General features: G+C 39.1%; 1 protein-coding gene across 14 annotated transcripts; it reads left to right on the top strand.

Moving 5' to 3' along the window:
• Positions 1–595: 595 nt before the first annotated feature.
• Positions 596–21,028, top strand: LOC133822685 (branched-chain-amino-acid aminotransferase-like protein 2). 14 transcript variants are annotated; one of them, XR_009887966.1, is made up of 9 exons: positions 596–748; positions 14,237–14,323; positions 15,028–15,076; positions 15,145–15,192; positions 15,521–15,574; positions 15,972–16,055; positions 16,249–16,320; positions 20,109–20,401; positions 20,808–21,028. XR_009887966.1 is itself a non-coding variant. In XM_062255103.1 (7 exons), exons 1-6 carry the CDS (start codon positions 14,750–14,752, stop codon positions 17,641–17,643), a joined length of 303 nt encoding a protein of 100 aa, XP_062111087.1. In that variant the 5' UTR covers positions 14,364–14,749; the 3' UTR covers positions 17,644–17,680; positions 20,035–20,250. The 14 variants fall into 14 exon arrangements, 6 of the variants coding, with proteins under 6 accessions (XP_062111087.1, XP_062111088.1, XP_062111083.1 ...); XR_009887967.1 differs by lacking the exons at positions 596–748; positions 14,237–14,323 and adding an exon at positions 14,362–14,770 and having other exon boundaries at positions 15,032–15,076; XR_009887965.1 differs by lacking the exons at positions 596–748; positions 14,237–14,323 and adding an exon at positions 14,362–14,770.
• Positions 21,029–21,637: the final 609 nt, after the last annotated feature.

The following is a 21,637-nucleotide window of genomic DNA, read 5'->3' as shown; positions in this document are numbered from 1 at the left end:
GTTACAATTATAGAGACTAGGTCACAGTGGATTATAGTTGTAATTATATGTTCAAAAGAATGAGTCCTAATATTAGATCAGTGCATTGGATTTTCACTGATTAGGCAATCTACGATATGATCTATTTACACATTCGGGGTGTGCACTACACCAAATACCCATTTCCATAACACATGAATATAATACTAATAAAAAAGTATTACGGTAGTGTATTATATTGGACAACTTTAAGAAAAAAGGGCGGTAATATATTGAAGCATCCCGCCACTTAGCTTTTCTTTTTTTTTCATTTCTGAGACCTAAGAATCTCTTCAACATTTCTGAGACACCCATTTCTGAGACCCCTTTTCTCTTCAACATTTTCGAGACCCAAGACACCCATTTCTGAGACCCCCTTTCTCTTCAACGACACCCATTTCCTTTCCTTCAACATTTCTGAGACCTGACCATTTCCTTCAACATTTCTAAGACCCATTTCCTTTCCTTCAACATTTTTTAGACCCATTTCCTTCAATGGAAAATGGAAAAAAAATGGCGGTAAAGTACTTTGGGGGCCCGCCTGAAACTTGTAAAATTTATATATTTTTTTTTTTGGCCTCTCTCTCTCATGTGCAGTCCTTGGTCTCTTCCTCACTCTCTCAACCACCGCTCCTTCAACTTCAACTCCAACTTCAATCCCTATGGAAATTGGACTGAAATATCTCTGGAGGTGCTCACCAATGTCAAGAATGACTTTCTTCTTCTTCTTGTACGTTCTTTCTTTTGTTTCCTTTTCTTCTTCAGAATATATTACTGTCACATAATTTTTTGGAGCCATAAAGCTACATATCCAGGACCTATTTATTTTGATATATATATATATTCGACTTGAGAAAGAATGTGAGATATTTGGTTTTGGCTTATTATTTTTGACAAATTTAAGCTTACCAGTTGTTATCCAAAAAACAGGAACGAATGACATGGCAAGTGATTTCTGGACACGTGGCTGACACCTGGTGAAGTTCTGCTAGGGTATCGACCAATGGAGATATTGTAAACAAAAGGCAGTCGAAGTTTACCTGCAACCAGTATGGTCGCAGGTTCCGCGTGTCTCATGATACTTTTATAAAGATCTTAGTCAATCCCGATTATTTAGGAAAGAATATCTGTAACAAATTAATGTAATCCCCCTTGAGCCTAGAAATAGAGAAAGATAGCTCAAGGAAGGGACTTTTGGCCTTCGAATTATTTGAGACTAGAGTGATTCTATTTGATATATTATCTTGTTCTTCAGAGGTTGGTGAAACTCATTGAACCCTAGTTCTTTGATCACTCCTTTGAATCCTACATCAATAATAATTCAAGTGGGCGTAGGTTTTTACCAGATTCTGGGGCCGAACCACTGTAAATTCTTGTGTTCTTTATTGTTTTTTGTCATCACATTCATTTCAACGTGTTTGTCCACATCAAGCAACTTTGACTCCGTGTCAATTGGCCAAAATCAGGGTCAACATTCTGGTGCTTTCATTGAGAGCTTGATACATTATCGTTGAAAGATCAATGGCGAAAACTACCAAGAAAACTGGACAGGCGGCCGGCGCTGCACCATCTCACCCGCCTCCTCCTTCTCAAAACGTGGCGGAGGATGAGCCACATTTGGAATTTGATGAGGAAGAAATGGACTCTGAGACGTTGAAGAATACCTTGGGGGTATTGCAGGACAAACTGGCCAATCTAAGGGCCAGCCAGGAAAGTGCTGCCGAAATCATGGCGCGGCAGCAACAAGAAATTGAACGGCAGGGCCTGGAGCTGAGTGAAAGATAGGCGGAGATGGATCGTCGCCAGAGGGAGGCCATGGCAGCCCTCGAGGCAGCCCTATAACTAGCTACGAATCAGGCTGCACCTGCCTCGCAGCCTGATCAACCTACGAATGGGCTGCCCTACAGGGGTCCCAATCCTAGCCCACCTATCCAACCCTCGAGCCCACAAAGGCCCGAGCAGCCACCGGCGCCTCAGGATGATGTCCCGCTAAGAGACCCTGAAGCACAACCTCCATCCCAAACTGGTCGTGGCAATCCCCCGCAGCAGAGGCAGAATAGGGTCGGGCAGCCGCCTCATAGTCCTAGATGCCATAGGGGCGACGAGCCAAACCCTCCGAGCAGAGGAAAGCTTCCTCCTGGTAACAGAAGGAACTCAGAGTCAGGCTCTGCGGTCCGGGACCCCCCACGGCATGATAATGCACGGGGACCCACCGACCAACGCAGGCCACCCTCTAATGCTCAGGAGGTTCCAGCCCGGGAAGGTAACCGAGGGAACAGTCGATCCCACCATAGCCAATCAAGATTCAGAGATGGCCATGGTTATAACGAGGCCGACTCAGGCAAAGGAAATGCTGGTCGAAGGAATTAAGAAAGAGGTGGAGGCAGAAGCTTACCGCCTAGGGATGACCAACCCGATAGACGGGACGCTGGGGGGAAGCCCAGACAAAATAACGTCTTCAACCAGCTCGGAGCTAGCGAGCAGCAGAGGAGAGACGAGGATTTAAGAGACATACTCAACGATCGCCGGGAGCGGCAAGACGATAACGTCCCCCGAGCACCAGAGGCCACGACGATTCCTGGCGCCGTGTAAGCCCAGATAGATGCCCTCAACCAGGCAGTGCAGTAGCTGGTCGGGGGAAGAACATCTTATATCGACCACGATAGAAGAAAGGGCACTCCTTTCGTCCAGAGGATAGCTATGGCAGAAACTCCTAGCAAGTTTAAGATGCCTACGCTTTTGAACTTTGACGGGTATGGTGACCCGGTATCTCACATCAACAAGTTTGAGATACAAATGGGCATTCAGAAAATGTCCGAAGACGCTCACTGTAGGATCTTCCCTGCAACGCTTTCTGATGCCACACGGGAATGGTTTTTCAAATTCCCTCCTGCAAGTATAGTATCTTCGGAAATGTTCGTAAAGGAGTTTTACGAACAGTTCTATGCGGGTCGTGCGCACCCGACTGAGGCAAATCAGTTGGTTGAAATACGCCAGCAAAACGGAGAACCACTGAAGGACTACGTCCAGCGCTTTATGCGAGCAGCTGCTGGGGCAAAAACAGTGGGAGACGAAGGCAAGATGATGGCCATAACTGCAGGGGTTAAGCGCCGCACGCCTCTCTGGGACAGCCCCAGAAAACATGGGGTCAGAACTACCTAGGAATTTTTGGATCGAGCTGATTGATATATCAAGCTCGAAGATGCCATCGCCAATGAAGGGAAGGCCCCAGGCAAGGACAAGGGGACTGCCGAGCCCGCCAAAGCCGCCAATGGGTTCAAGCCCAACGACAATGACAAAGGCAACGGGAACGGGAACGGCAACAGCAATGGCAAGAATGGGGGGAAACGGCCGCACAATGAGCCTTCCACCTCTGACAATAAACAAGCCAAGGGTAATCGTTATGAACCTCGGTTCACTAACTATACTGCCCTTATTGAGTCTCGGGGAGAGGTTTATCAGGCCACGAGTTCCAGTGTGCCTTATAAGAAACCTGCTACCATTCGAAAGGATATTTTGAGAAGAGACACTATCAAGTTCTGTCGTTATCATAACGACTACGGACATGATAACAATGAATGCAACCAGCTGAAGGATGAGATCGAGTTCCTTATTAGACAAGGACACTTGAGAAGGTATATACGGGCCTCGGGAAATTCCCAACGAAAAGCTCCAGGTGGCAACGAGCAAGTGCCCACACGCCAATGCTCGCCACCTTTGCAGCTTGATCTCGTAACTGGCACATTGTTAACCATCTGTGGAGGCCCGCACCTCGCGGGAAATAGCAGAAAGGCCAGAGAATGATATGCTCGGACTCTGCGCCACGACCAAGACATCGAGATGATGACTGCGCGCCTAAAAATGCTCGGTCAGAAGAAGGCGAAATAACCTTCTCTGATAGCGATGCCCAACATGTCCGGTTCCCACATTCTGATCCGCTGGTCGTGGATATCCAAATGGCCAATATGATGGTGAAGAGAGTTCTATTTGATACAGGAAGTTCGGTGAACATCCTGTATAAGTCTTCGCTGGAACGCATGAAGTTGTCCGTTAAGGACCTGGAGCCCTGCAACCAAACAATATACGACTTCTCTGGTGAGGGACTCGCCCCAGCAGGGTCAATCAGACTACCAATGACAGCAGGTACAACGCCTGCTACCAGGACATTACTCGCTACTTTCATAGTAGTCGATTGTCCTTCGGCGTACAATGCCATCATTGGGAGGCCTATACTGGTTGATCTACGGGCCGTCACCTCTATCTGGCACTTAGCCATGAAATTCTCAACAGACGCAGGGGTAGGACTCGTGTTGGGAAACCAAAGGGAGGCTAGGGAGTGCTACAACGCCTCAGTCACGAAGGCGAAGAAGGGAACGTCAAAAAGCACTCCCCCAGATAGGTTGCAGATGGAAATTGATACACAAGCCCAATCCGGTGGTGAAGTCACCAAATAGGGTGTTGCCTAAAATGAGGATAGAGATTTAGATCCTCGCTTTGGGGATTTTGAGGAAAATGTTAGACCCGTCGAGGACCTAGAAGAGGTCCAACTTGACGAAAAAGACCCGACCAGAGTCGTGAAGGTCGGGAAAAACTTAGAACCAACCACGAAGCATGCACTGGTGGAGTTTTTGCGAAAAAACCAGGAAGTATTTGCATGGTCGCACAAAGACATGGCTGGGATAGATCATGCAGTTATCAGCCATGTCTTGAACATAGACAAGAGTTTTCCACCCATGCAATAGAAAAGAAGGTTGCTCGATAAGGATCGGTCGAGGGCCTTAAAAGAAGAAGTTGAAAGATTAAAGGAGAATGGGTTCATCAGGGTGGAGTTTTATCCATCGTGGGTCTCTAATCCAGTGCTGGTTCCCAAGCCTAACGGAAAATGGCGAACCTGTGTGGATTTTACAGACCTCAATAAAGCCTGCCCGAAGGATTGCTTCCCACTCCCAAGGATCGACCAGTTGGTCGATGCTACTGCAGGACACGAGATCCTCTCCTTCATGGATGCATACTCAGGCTACAATCAGATCAGTATGCATCCCCCTGACGAGGATCACACCAGCTTTTGGACCGATACGGGATTATACTGTTATAAAGTAATGCCCTTCAGACTGAAAAACGCAGGTGCGACTTACCAGCGATTGGTTAACCACATGTTTAAAGAATTGATCGGAGTAAGCATGGAGGTGTACGTGGACGACATGCTAGTAAAGTCAAAAAAAGCAGAAGGACATGTGAAGGATTTGCAAGAGTGTTTCGATGTATTGAACAAGTACCAGATGAAACTAAATCCTCTCAAATGTTCCTTTGGAGTCGGATCGAGCTGATCGAGGCCAACCCCGACAAGATAAAAGCCTTGATCGACATGAAATCGCCAGAGAAGATCAAGGATGTACAAAGTTTAACTGGGAGAATTGCGGCCCTAAGTAGATTTATTTCCAAGTTAACGGATAAATGCGTCCCTTTCTTCAATCTACTTGGGGGCAACAAGAAGTTTGAATGGACAGGAGACTGCGAGCAAGCTTTTCAGGCCTTAAAAGCCCATATGGCACAACCTCCTATTTTATCAAAGCCTATCAAAGGAGAAACTTTGTTCATTTACCTGGCGATCACTGAAGTTGCTGCTAGTGCGGTACTAGTACGAGAGGAAGAAGGCGTACAAAAAAGCGGTTTACTATGTAAGCAAGAGGCTAATCGGAGCAGAACTGAGGTATCCCCCCATTGAGAGGTTAGCATATTGTTTAATCTTGGCCTCAAGGAAGCTACGTCCTTACTTCCAAGCCCATCCCATTACAATCTTAACTGACCAGCCCCTTCGGCAAGTCCTCCAAAAACCAGAAGCGGCTGGGCGTTTATTAAAATGGGCAATCGAACTGGGGCAGTTCGATATTACATATTCACCGCGGGCAGCAGTAAAGGGACAAGTCTTGGCTGATCTTATTGCAGAGTTCACCGAACTCCCAAACAACGAGCAGTGCGAAAAGCCTAGTGCACCTAAGCCTCAAGATGAAGCTCCTTCGTGGAAGTTATTCACAGATGGGTCGTCCAATGAATCTCACGCAGAAGCAGGGGTGATCTTGATAACGCCAGAAGGGCATCAATTTCACTGCGCCATTAGGTTCGACTTCACAGCGTCAAATAGTGAAGCTGAATACGAAGCACTCCTCGCTGGATTAAGAATGGCAAAAGACATAAGTATAAAGGTGCTGGATATTTACAGTGATTCACAGTTGGTAGTGAATCAAGTTCTAGGGGAATATCAAGCACGAGGCCTAAAAATGGTGGCCTACTTGAACAAAACTAAAGATCTGTTGGCCCAGTTCAAGAAGTATACCCTCCAGCAAATACCTCAGGATCAGAATTTGAACGCAGATGCCTTAGCCAAACTCGCCAGCGCGAAAGATGCTGACACTTTGAATATTGTGCCAGTAGAAAGATTGGGCGAGCCGAGCATACGAGCAAATGAAACCAGTATGGAAATCCGGATGGGAGACACATGGATGGCGCCTTACTTGGAGTATCTTACAAATGTTGTACTACCGGCATATAGGAACAAAGCCAGAACTCTTCAAAGGCAGGCTGCTAGGTACATACTGGTCGATGGTGTTCTTTACAGAAGAGGATATTCCATGCCACTGCTCAGATGTATTACACCAGAAAAAGCTAAGGATCTGATGAGGGAAGTACATGAAGGCTTCTACGGGGATCACGCTGGGGGGCAACGTTAGTCGAAAAAGATTCTAAGGAAAGGCTATTTCTGGCCAACTATGAACGAAGACTCAATGGAGTTTGTGCGAAAATGCGACAAGTGTCAGAGATTTTCCAAGATCTCACGCGCAGCTCCCAAGGAGTTAAAACAGGTGCAGAGTCCTTGGCCTTTCGCAGTATGGGGAATAGACTTGATTGGATCCCTGCCAACGGGAAAAGGAGGAGTGAAGTACGCAGTTGTAGCAATCGACTACTTCACCAAATGGGTCGAAGCTGAGCCACTCGCTACCATAACAACCAAGAAAGTTCTTGACTTTGTCATCAAAAACATTGTTTGCCGATATGGTTTGCCTCGAAAAATTGTCTCAGACAACGGCACCCAATTTGATAGTGACTTATTCACAGACTTCTGAGAAAGACACGGGATCATTAAAAGTTTTTCTTCAGTTCCACATCCACAAGCAAATGGGCAAGTTAAAGCAGTGAATAAAACGCTTAAGGATACCCTGAAGAAAAGGCTCGAAGATGCTAAAGGATCATGGCCAAAACAGTTGCCCGAAGTCCTCTGGTCGTATAGAACTTCTCATTGAACAACGACAGGTCATACCCCATTTTCCTTAGCATACGGGTATGAAGCTATGTTACCTATCAAATTAGATCCCCCCTCACATCGAGGCATTACATACGACCAGAGCCAGAATAGCCAACTGATGATGGAGTCCCTAGACTCAATTGAGGAGATACGAGAAAGAGCCCAACTCCGAGTTGCTGCGTACCAGCAAAAGGTCGCCCGATATTTTAACTCAAAGGTGAAAGAAAGAAAATTCAACGTTGGCGACCTAGTGCTACGATGAGTTTTCTTGAATACCCGCGACCCCACTGCTGGAGTGCTCGGACCAAACTGGGAAGGACCTTACCAGATTGAAGAAGTCCTTCATCCAGGCACCTACAAACTTGCACGCTTAAATGGAGATCTCGTTCCACGCTATTGGAACGATGAACACCTGCGCAAGTACTACCAATAAACAGTCCTTTTTAAAGGACTGGCTTGTATTAATTTTTACTTTTTACAAGTTTCGAAAAAGGGTTAGCCACGTTGTATGGCTAATCGCTTATAAGTGTAAGATCTTTTTAAGATCACTCGTAATGACATGTTTAGTCCATTTTTAATACGAGATTATAAGGGACTGTGCGCAGCCAGTCATTCTTGCTAACCTTTGTAAATTTATTTTTACAAGTATTTGTTCATTACGTGTGTTGTTTTGCTGTATTATAAGAGTTATGTTTACTATCGAGCAGTAATGTTCGCACAGGTCGTGGTCAAGGCAAGTGACCAAGGGCCTAAAGCTCCTCGATCACTTGGGGGGCATATAAGGTACATCGATAGCAAAGCATACCAAGAGGTATGTAAACACATGAACAAAATGAGTGAAAGCATGCTACGGTACTTAGAGTATTTTTCAAAATTCATATTTTGTTAAATCAAACCAAAGTACTATACTAAGTTCGGTCATACGAACAGATGTTATAATAGGAGAAAATATTATAATATCAAAAAAGGCATTCATTTACACCGCAAGCATCACTGCTTGGATGTAATTGTTTAAAGTAAAAGGAAAAGTTTGCTGCCCGTGCAGCAAATTTAAAAGTAAAAATTATCTTTACAACACGACCCGTGGGTCGTGTAATTGAAGAAGAAAAAAGAGAGAGAAATAAGTTTAAGGAGCAGGAGGGTCTTGCTCAACAGTCTGATTGGCCGCATTCTCAACAACTACTCCAACTCCCCAGCGTGCCTGGCTTCTGCAGCCTGAAGTGTTGGGGTTTTATGCCCTAATTAAAACCCAAATTCTTTGTAATCTCATTTTTATTATCAATAAAAGAATATAAATCATTTTTTGACTTGGTCAATCACTTTGCTCACATGTTTTATTTTCATGATTATTTGTTTAATATAAACTTCTGTTAAATCCCGAGCATATAGCTAATCTTATTTATAGTGACGTAATCACAGTGGAATATAAATATGATTATATGTTCAAAAATAAGTTAGTCCTAAGATTAGTCAGTGCACCGGATTTACACTGACTTGCCAATCTACGATATGATCTACTTACACATTACAGTGTTATGTTCTTTCCAGAACATTAGCAAAGTAGATAAGATCGGATGTATTTGTTACATCGGACAGGACCGATATTGACAGTTGATAAGATAAGTAAACATACCGTTATTATCTATTCTAGTCATATCATATAGTTGACCATAGGTCAATTCAATCTCAATTCTGAGTGGTTAGTATTCTAACTGATTGTATTATTTGAGTTCTTTGACTTGTTCGTTACCAGCTTACCCTACGGACTAGCCCATACTTACATCTTGGGAACTCGGTAGTATAATTGAGTGGGAGTGTTAATCATAGATATGAACATCTATAGCTTCTGATGAATAAGTGAAACGATGGTTTCCTTTTTGTTTGGTTCAAGGTGTTAAATGATAGAGATCTCATTTCAGTAATTAAATTAGTTTACTGAAATATCATTTACAAGGAACTAAGTGTTTTAAGGATAAAATACAATGAGGGGTAAAACGGTATTTTAGTCCTATCTCATTGTAGACCGTCTATAGAGGATTGAGTGACAATTATGGTTGTAACAATGGATAATTAATAGCGTATCTATATTTGTTATAGAGCGTTCTATGAATTCAAAGAGTGCAATTCCAAGTCTATAGTGGAGTCACGAGGAATTAATAAGTTAGTAAATTTATTTGTTAGATTTATGATAACTTATTGGAGCTTGATTTCATAGGCCCATGGTCCCCATTGTACCTTGGATAAAATCATCTAGATAGTCTCAATTAATTGATTTAATCATCAATTAGAATTATTAAAGTTGACCAGGTCAATTTTGGATAGTTTCACAGAGTTGTGTAATTTTGAGAAGAAAAGAGAAATTATGGCAGATTTATTAATTAAGATAAATTGGTATCTAAATTAATAAATAAATTTAAATCAAGGTTCAAATTATAAATAATTAATTTGATAAAGGATTTAAATAATTATTTAATTAATTAAATCAATAGAAAATAATACAGGCCTTGATTTTAAGTCCAATGGGCTTATAATCAAATGGGAAATTTCACGGGCCTATAGCCCATGATAATTTCGACCTAGGGCTTCAAAATGGCTATTATTTTATTGATTTTTTAATTAAATTAAATGGCCTAATTGAGTCTATAAAAGGAGTGCTTATAGAGAAGTCAAAAGAAGGGTTTTTGATAAGTCAAATTTTCTGATAGTTTTATATTCTCTCTAAACACAAATCCTTTTCTAAGCCACTTTCTTATTTTCTCTTCTTCTCTCTATATCTATCTCATGTGTTGAGAATTGCCCACACTAGTCTAGGTGGTTCTAAGGATACATTGGAAGATCGTGAAGAAAATAGAAGATCGGTTCAGTTTCTTGATAATACTCTGCGACAGAGAGGATACAAGAGTTAGAGAAACTGAAGGAAGGACTCTTAATTCTGCTGCGTATACTGTAAGTATTCTATTTTTGTTTCTCTTTGAATTCAATTTTAGAAACATGTTTTAGGCTATCTCGTATTAATTTGTTTAATATTAGATATACATGAAAATAAATAAAGATCCAGTATAAGTTTTTTCCAACATGAAGCTCCTCGGTGGCTCTAACCTGGAACTCCTCGACGGCCTTTGCCCAAGCCTAGTCGATGGTAGCTAGGGCACGGGTGCGAGCGGCAGTTATTGTCAGCATGGCCTACAGTCAAGAGTAAAAATACTTACACTGGCCACTTCGTTAAGAGCCCTGTTGAGGATCTGGTCAACCCCCATGCCCTCAGCTTCAGCCATTGCCTCCCTGCAACGGTCGTGCTTCAAGATATGGGCAAGGCGATCTTTGGCCGATCACAGGGAGCAGTTCGTGAGCTTTGTCCCAGGAAGCTCTGCTTGCGGGGTATGCTCCCTTCGGGCCGCAGGCGGAGGGTTGGCAGCAGGGGCAGCCTCCTTCTCAGCAGGAGCAGAAGCTTGTCCAGTTGGCGCATCCTTGGAAGGATCTTCTGTTCGACCCTTCTTGGCCGGAGGTCCTTGGCTCGATTTGCCATTATGCCTCCTGGATGTCTTTCGTCGAACCAGGGGGACTTCTTCCTCCTCTTCAGCCTGGTACAGATCGAAAATGTTGGGAGTAGCCATCTCTGCGTACAAAGAAAAATATGCAGATGATAAGATGAAGGCGGATGAAAATTCTTGGTAAAACAGAAAAGAGGTCACAAAGTTTAATACCCGAGCTACAACTACTAGTCGCTATACTACTGACTCTATTAGTCACACACTCACTATCTGGCACGAAGAAGTCTGGCCCTAGATTTGGAGTATACGTAAAATTGTCGTCCCCGTCAAACAAGTGACAAGGAATTGGCAAGCTATTTAAAAGCAAGATAACAATACCATTTTCGTCCGACGATTCATCCAGGTCTATGACAGAATCTGTTGCCTTTTGTTTCTCCTTGCCTTGGGGCGCAGAAGGCCTCTCTGTTGAAGGGACGCCAGTGGGTTCCCTGATTGTAACCCCCGTTGGCCTCCTTCGGGGAGGAGACGCCGGGGGTTGCTGCTCGGGATCCCCCTCGGGTGTGGCATCTGCTACCACAGGTCCTCTTGTTTCATGGCGAGGAGCCAGGAGGCCAGATAGCCTCAGATTTTCATCAGTGACCAGGGACTTGATGCTTTTTTCTGCGTCTGCCATCCTGGCCAGTGCGTTGGACCTCAATACCATGTCTGGTGTTGGGTTCAGACGTTACCATGGTCTTGAAAGGCATAGTATACTTAGAAAGGTTCAAGAGAATTTGTTAAGGAAAAGTAGCGACCAGTGAAGAAAGCATTTACCTCCGCGAGCGCAGGCCAGGTTGTTCGTAATCATGTTCGGCATGAGGAAGTACTCCCTACTGTACTGCCCCACGTTGGAAATATGGGTAGTGTCACTCAGGAAAGTTCGGCTAGTTTCCTGGTGACAGAGATGGAACAAGCCCGTCCCGTATTGTTGAGGGTTGGACTTAAGGTCGAAGAGGAAATTGACCTCATGAATGGTAGGTTCTGGTCATTTTTTAAGTTTATACAGGATATAGAGTGCATCCAGCATTCTATATCCATTTGGAGTAATTTGAAAGGGGGCGACACCAAAATAGTTGGCCACCCCCTGATAGAAAGGATGTAGAGGGAGGATATCCCCCGCCTCTATGTGATATCTAGACCAAGCGCTATAGGCACCCCCGGGAAGGTTAGCTCTTTGGTCAGCAGCTAGGATTGTGAGATTGACTCCTATAAGAGGATACTTCCTGCGATAATTAGCAAGCATCCGAGGAGTCACTTGGCTGGTGGGGGAGAGATACCACTCGACATCAGGAAGGTTTTTATGCCAAGGGCAGGCTTTGACTTGGATACGAGGGTCTGGGGTGGCATTTTCTCGACCACTGGTCGAGGGAACCCTAGCCTGTGAATCAGGCTAGGCAGGAGAGTTTGGACTGTTTTCGGAGTCAGGTCTTTTCTTGCCCAAGGACTTAGAGCGGGCCATTTGAGGTGGTGATGGACGAGGTCTAGAAGAAGATCGTGAAAATGGAATCTCATGAACTCGGTCGATCGGTTGTTCTTCACCTTCGAGCAGCTGGGCAAGAAGATCGTCGTCGATGGGCCGTTCACCTCCCCACAAATCTGGCATTAAAGTCTGCAAACAGTAGAATGGGGAGGTGAGGATGAAGAATTTTGAAAGTTTTTTAGAATAACGCTGGTCGAGTATAAAAGTTAAGCTTTTATACAGCAGCATTCTAACAAAAACTTACATTTTTTCACACGAACAATTTGAGAAATAGATCAAAAGTGAAAGTAAAAAGTTTTTTTTTTTTTAAAAAAAAAGAAGCTTTTTCAACTCCTTTTAGGGCGGGAAAAACCTGGTTTTTCAGCTAGCATAAAAATTGAATTTTTACTTCGTTTTTACGTCCTAAAGTCATGATCTTAACTATCAAACTAACTCGTAACTCCCTAGTAATAGAGAAATTTCACACAACATTCAGTATCAATTATTAATCCCCCCTACTGACATGCATTTCAGCCCAGAAATGAATGAACCCAACAGTCGGTCTACAGAAGCATGCATGGCAAAAATATAAAGCGTAAGAGTCCAGAAACTTACCAAGATAAAGATTGTGGAGATTTGAGAAATTTTTCGGGCGTAAAGGGGCTCACGTACTGAATCTTGAAACGCCAAAGGACAGTCTTCAAAGGAAAACAGGGGCTCTGGTGTTAGGGTTTCTTGAAAGAGTGATGGCTTGCGTAAAAAGAAAAAGGAGACTTCAAAGAGGCTATATATATTTTTGTCCATAAGCATTAAAAGGAAGTAATCATCAGCTTCCCCTTTTTCGAAGCATGGGGAAGGGTGATAGTCGTCGAAAGGTTACTTGGGAAACGAAAAGGTGTGATTAGACAAGGGTAGGTTGCTTTTTCCAAGATTGCACGAAGTGTTCTGACAGGTATGGTGGGGTAACCGAAGGGTCGTTTCCTCAAAAGTTTATTTATTGCTCGTAATAAATAAACTTGGGGGAAAATGTTATCCAAAAAACAGGCACAAATGACATGGCAAGTGATTTCTGGACACGTGGCTGACACCTGGCGAAGTTCTGCTAGGGTATCGACAAGTGGAGATATTGTAAACAAAAGGCAGTCGAAGTTTACCTGCGACCAGTATGGTCGCAGGTTCCGCGTGTCTCATGATACTTTTATAAAGATCTTAGTCAATCCCGAGATTGACTCCCATGATTTCCTGAGTATCTGATTATTTAGGAAAGAATATTTGTAACAAATTAATGTAATCCCCCTTGAGCCTATAAATAGAGAAAGATAGCTCAAGGAAGGGACTTTTGGCCTTCGAATTATTTGAGACTAGAGTGATTCTATTTGATATATTGTCTTGTTCTTCAGAGGTTGGTGAAACTTATTGAACCCTAGTTCTTTGATCACTCCTTTGGATCCTACATCAATAATAATTCAAGTGGACGTAGGTTGTTACCAGATTCTAGGGCCGAACCACTATAAATTCTTGTGTTCTTTATTGTTTTTTGTCATCACATTCATTTCAACATGTTTGTCCACATCAAGCAAATTTGACTCCGTGTCAGTTGGCCAAAATCAGGGTCAACACCAGCCATTTGGGTATTCTCTTCTTTTTCTCTGAGTAGCTCTATTTTTTTTTTCTCATTGTCTATCTATATTTCTATATGTATACATTTTGAATCCTTAGCAATAATTTGTGGAATAGGCGATATCTCAATGACTTCACCTCTATTGGCCTCTTCGTTCCTAATAGCTTCTTCTTCAAAATCAGGGCCCTTCTCAGAGAATTGCCTCATTTCATGAGCTTTGATGTGTATATTATTTGGTGTAAGGTATATATCGAAGCATTGGGTTGTGCTTAGAGGGCATATCTATTTGTTATATTCATTGATTCCAGATCTATTCCATGGATATACATACACGGTATGCTCTCTCGTCAGCCCTTATTGGTGGTGTAATGGGTGCACATGCTCAACTATAGGAAGTATATTTGCTATAATTAATCTTCTATGCTCTTCTACTTTTGTAGCATTCCCTTTTAGAATGTGTTTGAGTAGTTATATATATGCTTATAATATTCTTTTTCTTTGTTTTGTCTGTTGCACATTAATTTTTTGTTAAAATGCCTTAGTGAAATAGATTGTAGTGTGCAATCATATTTTTTCATATACTGGCCAGAAGTAAGCTATAATATATAGACAAGAAGTAAGCTATAATATATAATAGATTGTTCTTCTTCTTGTCAGCAAAAAAATAAACTCTCACCAAAAACATACATTGTCTCTCTCTCTAGTCAGTCAACTAGTCTTCCCTGTGATCATTTCCCATTTTCCTCTCTCAATCCTAGTCGTTTCCATGCCCTCTTCCCTCTGCCATTCTTTTGGAGACCCACTAGGAATGGGTCCAATCCATGGCATCAGCCAGAATTAAGGTTAGATGGTAGTGTATTGAAGCATGAAAGTATCATTATTTTTACCCTAAATCTGATTTTGTATATATTTATATTCAACTTTTAATGTGGGTTTTCTAGGGTTCTTATTTATTCTTTCCATTTTTTATTATTATTATTGGTTTTGAAAATCTTGGGGGTTTTTATTCGGGCTTATGTTGATTTGTTTGTTCGACTTTATTCTCCTCACTCTACTCAGTCTTTTTGTACTAAGTTTTGCTCTCTTTTTTGGGTTGAAGACAGGTTATAAATTAAATCAACCTGCAATAAAACTATGCTTTGGATATGGTATGTTTAAACATAAATCTATGTGTTGTTATTTATTATGAATTTCTAATTGTGGTGATTGTGTGCAGAATCTACTAGTGGATTTGGAAAAAAGGTTCTTTGAGCAAGCTCAATGGGTATATCTTTAATTTTTTTTTTTTTGAGTTATAATTTTGATGATAAATGAATGTTTTGAAATCATTTTATGATGCTAATAGGTTTGGTAAATATATATATAACTATTTTTGTTAAGGATTGACAAAATGAGAAATACGAGTTCAAAAACAACTTACATATGATTCAGTTTTGGCTAACCTTGACAGTATGTCTTGCAGTAAAATTTTCTCTTACGTGGTATACATTTCAGGGTTACCATAATATATTGTACAGTATTTTTTTAGTACTCTAAGATATCAATAAATAAATTTGTTATGCTGACTCATTTTTTCCCTTGTTTTTTACCAGAATTTGGATTCCAAGATTCACCACAATAACCTTCTCAATAATATACTAGCAAAGGTAGCTTCCTATTCTCTATGATACAGATCCAAGAATATGATATTCAGATATTGTTTTGTTTTGAAATGACTGATCATTCTTTTAATACATATACTGTTGACTGTTCCTTGCTGAAATTGAATGTTGAGTTTACAACTTAGTAGAATACTAAACTATCAAAAACTTAAGTAATTCATCGTGTGCATCTATTCAAATGATAGAAGAAAAAAAAAGGAAAGTTCTAGGGTAGGATATATGGTGAGGTCTTCAGTGAAAGAATGTGCAGAACATGATTTGGTCAAATCAGTGACACTGTACCAGCCTGGTAGATTTGCATTCTTCTATGGCATATATTAATGTGTTGATTCTCATGGATTTATTCTTGTGTTAATTTTAACATGTTTCTTGGATGGTGCAGATAGAAGGAAATAATGGAAATGTCGGTGATGCAATCATGCCTGACTATGAAGGTTTCGTGTCCGAAACAAATGCTACAAATATTGTAAGGTTTTATGCTTAACTAACAATTATTAACTGAACCCTGTTTGTTATAGTAATTTCCAGACTACATTTGTTTAATTATGAAAAACATTCCCACTATGGATGGTTATGATTATGAATATCAAGTTATATTTAAATGCAATGCGAAAATTTTGCTCATTAAATTCTGACAATCCAATTGTTTTGCTGTGCAGTTTGTAGTGAAGAAAGGCCATTTTTTGACACCTCATGCTGATTACTGTCTTCCTGGCATTACCCGTGCTACTGTAAGCTGTTTTACTTTCTATCTGCAGATTGCATTAACATCTCCATTGACTGAGAGCTTATTTCATATGATGTCTAATAACAAGAGATCAGTAGATCAAGAATGTTAAGTTATCTAACTTATGAATGTCAACAAAGGTGCTTCAAGTCCACATAGCTATGTACATTTTGGTTTACACTTTCTTGTATCTATTAATATCTAAGCATAACGTTTTTTGGTTGTGAATGTTAGAGTTTATATTGGACTGTCAAGTATTTAGTTTTCTGATTGTTGATACGTCTATTAAAGAAAATTGAAAATGCGATGCCCCTCCCATACATTGTTTTTCTTTTACTGCTAACATTATCTCCATCTCACATTCACAATAACCACGCAATGCCATGTTTTTCATTCAATCCTAATATCAAGTTATTATTCAAAGATAGTTAATTTATCCCAATAATCTCATGAACATAAAGATTGTTCATGCCCTGTTTTCATATAAAAGTCTAAAACATACACAGACAGGAGAATAAGGTGAAAATGCCTATTAAATTCCCAAGTGTACCAGAGAACAGCTGGCCAAACGCACCAATCCCAGTTCTTGCTGAAGGTTCCTAAGGCATTTAAGTACCTAGACAAGTAACTAAACTAGTTTTTAATCATTATTATATATAATATTATGCCTTTTTGCTAGAACCAGAAAAGGACCCTTACTTTTGCCACCTACTAAAAATCAACTAAAGGTCTTTGCGTGTGCATATATAAATATATATATTAAGCTAATATCAGCAGAAAAAAAATGAAAAAATAAAGTTCAATGGGTAGTATATAACTCTGACTAACTAATTTAGAATAGAAAACATTTGGTTTGTGTGAATTAATCACGTGTAAGCATTTTCATAGTTCGACTATATCGGTGGGGATTTTCTTGGAACTCGATTACATTAACCATGTGTAGGTTTTTTTATGCTTTTATAAATATATATTATGTGTAAAAAGAGGTTTCATTGAGTTAATGTCAATGAGAATTGTATTGTTGTAGATTGGAATGCTTGAAAGAAATTCCACTTGGTGATTGGACTGATGGGATACTATGTAGCTTCGAAATGCATGTGATTCAGTTTGTGCTTTTTTCTTGATGATTATGAATTTATAATTTGGTTTGTTATTTATTTTCTTGTTAATTGAATGGTTCTTTGTATATTCAGGACAATTAGAATGTCAAGAAAGACATTCATTCTTGTTTATTTGATATTGCTGAAGTGAATAAGCTTTTTACTTGAGATTTATTGAATTACAAAATTTTGTAATTAATAAGGTTGAAGCAGAAGATCTTTACTAAAAGATCCTCCCACACTTAAGAACTTCTTAACATAGAGGTGAGTTTTTTATTACAATTAATGAGTACTTTTTTTTTGATAAAAAATTCTTTTGACTATCTAAAGTTGTGGTGTACCTTTACCATAGTTGATTTTGTTTCTTATGATGGCACAATTCAATAGATTAGGTTTTTTTGACTATGATCCTTAACTTTCTATTTTTCAATTTTTTTTTTTTTGTTCATTCATTATAGTGAATAGAATCCAAGAGAACTGAAACAATGATATGAGAGTAAATAACGATTTTAGAATAACAATTCATGTAATTGTATGCACATTTTCCAACTTTATAATAATGTAAAGGTCTCACATCTCTTAACTTCTTTTTTTATTTATATTATATAATATTTGCCCAAAATCTAGAAGTGTGGTTTTCACTAAAACTTAATAATTTTGTAAAATTTTCTCACATTCTTTTATTTATTTAGTTAGTTTTCAAATTGGGTTGGGATGCATTAGCTCGTGAGTTCCTCCTATACTACAAATGAATATATTAATTTAGAAAAAAAAGATGTAGAAAAGTCAGCAGCATTCTCTTTCAATTTGGTTTTTTTTCCCTTTATCTTTTAAGTATTTATTTAGTTTTGAAATTACTGAGTTCTTTTTTTTGTTTTGTTTGGGCCATGTGTTTGTTTGCAAAGGATGATAGTGATGTGGTATTGATGGCCTGTCTTTGTAGGTAGAATTAGGTTACATTATATTCAATTTTCTTAGTAGAATAATTTTTTTTTGACATGGTATTTAAAATACAGAGAAATCAATCATTAATCCTAAATCCAACTTGACCATTGCTTTAGTTCTTTGTGCATACGATTTTATTCTTTCTTTCTATCAATTCCTTCTAATTGTGGAAATAAAGTGAATATATATGTTTTTTATATTTGTTTGTTTGTTGGGGACAAAAGAAAGTCTCACATATATCTTTAAACGTTAAACTTAGTGAGAGTGTGGGCTTTTGATGTAGAAATTCACTCACACCATCTAATTCTCTAATGAAACTTTTGTATGTGTCAAAATTTTGCTAATGCTAATTTTGATTGCACTCATCATGATTTTGACTAAAAGCTTACGTAAGGGAGAGTAGAGGGGGTTCAGCCAGCCTAAGAATTCTTCTTAGGGTAAGTTTCATTTGGATTTTCTTTAAGTATTTTAGTATGAATATGTCCTTAGAGATCTCTTGATGTTATAAGGAATTGGAAAACCAACTTTGGAGAAGGAAACTCCATAGTCTCGGCTTAGAGAATTCAAGAGCAAGGGGTATGTAACACTTTGGTTTTCTTAAAGGGTTCGACCATGATGGTCTCTCAAAGAATCGTTGTTCTTGATTATGCTAGTATATTTATTCTATTTATATTGAGTATTTTTTGGTCTTCTTTTTAGTCAATATTATATGCATTAATTTTAATTTGTTGGTTGTTTCATTGCATTGACTATCAGTTTCCTTACAAATGTTAGAGGGGTTTATTTTATGTCTAAAAACTCTAAAATGATTGATTTGAATATAAAGCCTCATAAGTTGCATGAACAATCTTCAAATAATTAGGTTAGACTCACTGACTGCTAATTCAATATCCATTTCTTTGTTTGTAGGATCAAGAATTTTTCTTCTTATTTTCTCTATTGTAGTAGAGAAAGAACACACATAAGACATTACCATAATTCTATTAAATCATAACACTATTTAGGCACTTATTATGGAAAAAAAACACAAACGGATCAACGAAGCACTACAACATATATAGCATGCTTAATCATATATTTTAAGTTTTCATCTGCTGATATAACAATTTAAAACATTATTTGTGTTGAATAAGAAGGGCAAAACAAGTAACAAGTATGAAAAAGTATGAATACAGTTAGTACCTGAAGAAGCAGTTCCAGCAAAAACAGCTTGCATTGACTGTTTTGGAAGCCTTCCAGCTGATCCCATCAAGCTTCAACCAACTAAACACCATAGGTTTTCTCACTTGATTTTGTGCACCACACTCATTCTATCAGCGGAGCCACCATTAAAGAGAGAACAAACATAGAAAATCCCAAGTTGAGTGTTAGCCTTGAACTCAATTTCCCAAACAGCTACCCCAAATTAGTATCAGAACCAGAACTAGTATTGAACAACTCATGTAAGCCCCAGAGAAAACCTTCTCAACATGAAGGATTTTAGTACTGATGTTTCTCACTTGTTTTTAATATTTAGCTTCAATGGACAGAGAGATGTTGTTCTTTCTTTTCATGTTTCCCCTGCCTGTTTAAAACCATGGAGTTGGAAAATTACATAGGATCCGTTTTTTGTTAGAACCATGTACACTACAACAACACTTAATTGAAGCACTACTATTTCTTTTATCTTGCAGGTTTTGGGGATACTTCTTCCCTAACTGTCTCTGTCCATTTTTGGGGAAATTATAATTAGGATGTCTTCTTTCAGGGCATTGATCGTGAAAGAGTGGAAAGAATGGAAGCTCGACTGAAAGAATATTGCTTCATCGTCCAAGGATACTGCTTTTTTTTCAATCATTTTTCATTCTTCCTATGCTGTATTGTGCATTTTAGATGATAAATGTATTTTGCAATATTCCTATTTGTGTTACAGTTAAAGCTTAGCAAGCCAAACCCAGATGACCTGGGACATGTTGATTCAGTTTCAGTAGAAGAAATTGGGGGTGCTACTAAAATTGAATTAGCTAAGAGAGTGAAAGAGTATTCATTTAAAGAAACAGGGTAATTTGTTTGTTTCCACTTTTGTTTTTTTTTCCCAGTTTTTGTTTGTCTTGTTTCCCATAACCTAACTCTAAACACATTTCCCACTTCCAACTTAGAAAGAAAGAGAAACTTTGGGAGAATAAGAGGAATAGCATGGGCTTCATAAAGGACCTCTAACAGCCATATTCACATTCTACTTGTTAATTTGGATGCCATACTTGATGCCCTGTTGGTTACCTATCACAGAGAGAATTTTGCCAAAGCTATTTACACATCAATGCTATGTTTGTATTGAACTTTACAGAAAGGAATTAACCTTGCTAGGTCTTTAGAGAAGAAATAAATGGGGATAGAAGTTAGTACAAACTATATGAATTGTTTCTTCATATTAATAATAAAAGGACTATTTTTTTACAATGTGCAGGTATATTGAGATGATTTCTTTGGAGCAATTCTTGACAACATTTGTAGTTGAGGCCTTTAGAATAGAAGAATGTATTTCACTAATTTGTGTATGCATTTTTTGTTTTGTATTTAGTGATAAAGGAATCTAAATTGGGCATAAATTATGTTGTAATATGATTTCTTAAGCCTAGACTAGTAGACTAAGTATTGTAATTACATTTTGAGTAATTAATAAAAATCTATTTATGTTACCTTATTTGGCTTCAACTTTCATATTTGTTTTCCTAGTTTTGTGTAAGTAAAAAAAGATTATGTTTCTCTAAGCTAATATAACACATGTGTTATACTAAAGTGTAGTATAACACAAATAATGTATTATACTAAAGTATAATATAACACAAAAAATGTGTTATACTAAAGTATAGTATAACACCAAAAAAGTGTTATACTAAAGTGTAGTATGACACAAATTTATAAGTATTGAAATGTGTTATATAATCGACTATAAATAACATAATTAAACACTTATCTATTTATTAAAATAATACAGAAATTGTGTTATCGTTGGCAATATAATAACACATCTGTATAACAATGATAAAGTGTTATGTAAAGTACCATGACCTACGATAACATAGTCGGTCTTAACACATCAAAAAGTGTTATGGTATGTTTTGATAACACATTTTCGGTGTTATTAAAAGCATTTTTTCTTGTAGTGGTGATGTCTTGTCCAAGGCATCGACCAAGTAGATAAGATCGGATGTATTTAGTTACGTCAGACTAGGACCGATATTGATTATTGATTGATAAATAAGTATCGTTGTTATCGAATCTAATCAATGTCAC

This window comes from Humulus lupulus, chromosome 3 (genome assembly GCF_963169125.1).
Source record: "Humulus lupulus chromosome 3, drHumLupu1.1, whole genome shotgun sequence".
Taxonomy (NCBI): Eukaryota; Viridiplantae; Streptophyta; class Magnoliopsida; order Rosales; family Cannabaceae; genus Humulus; species Humulus lupulus.
Note: the sequence above shows the minus strand (reverse complement) of the source record. Positions and strands in the feature narration are given on the sequence as shown.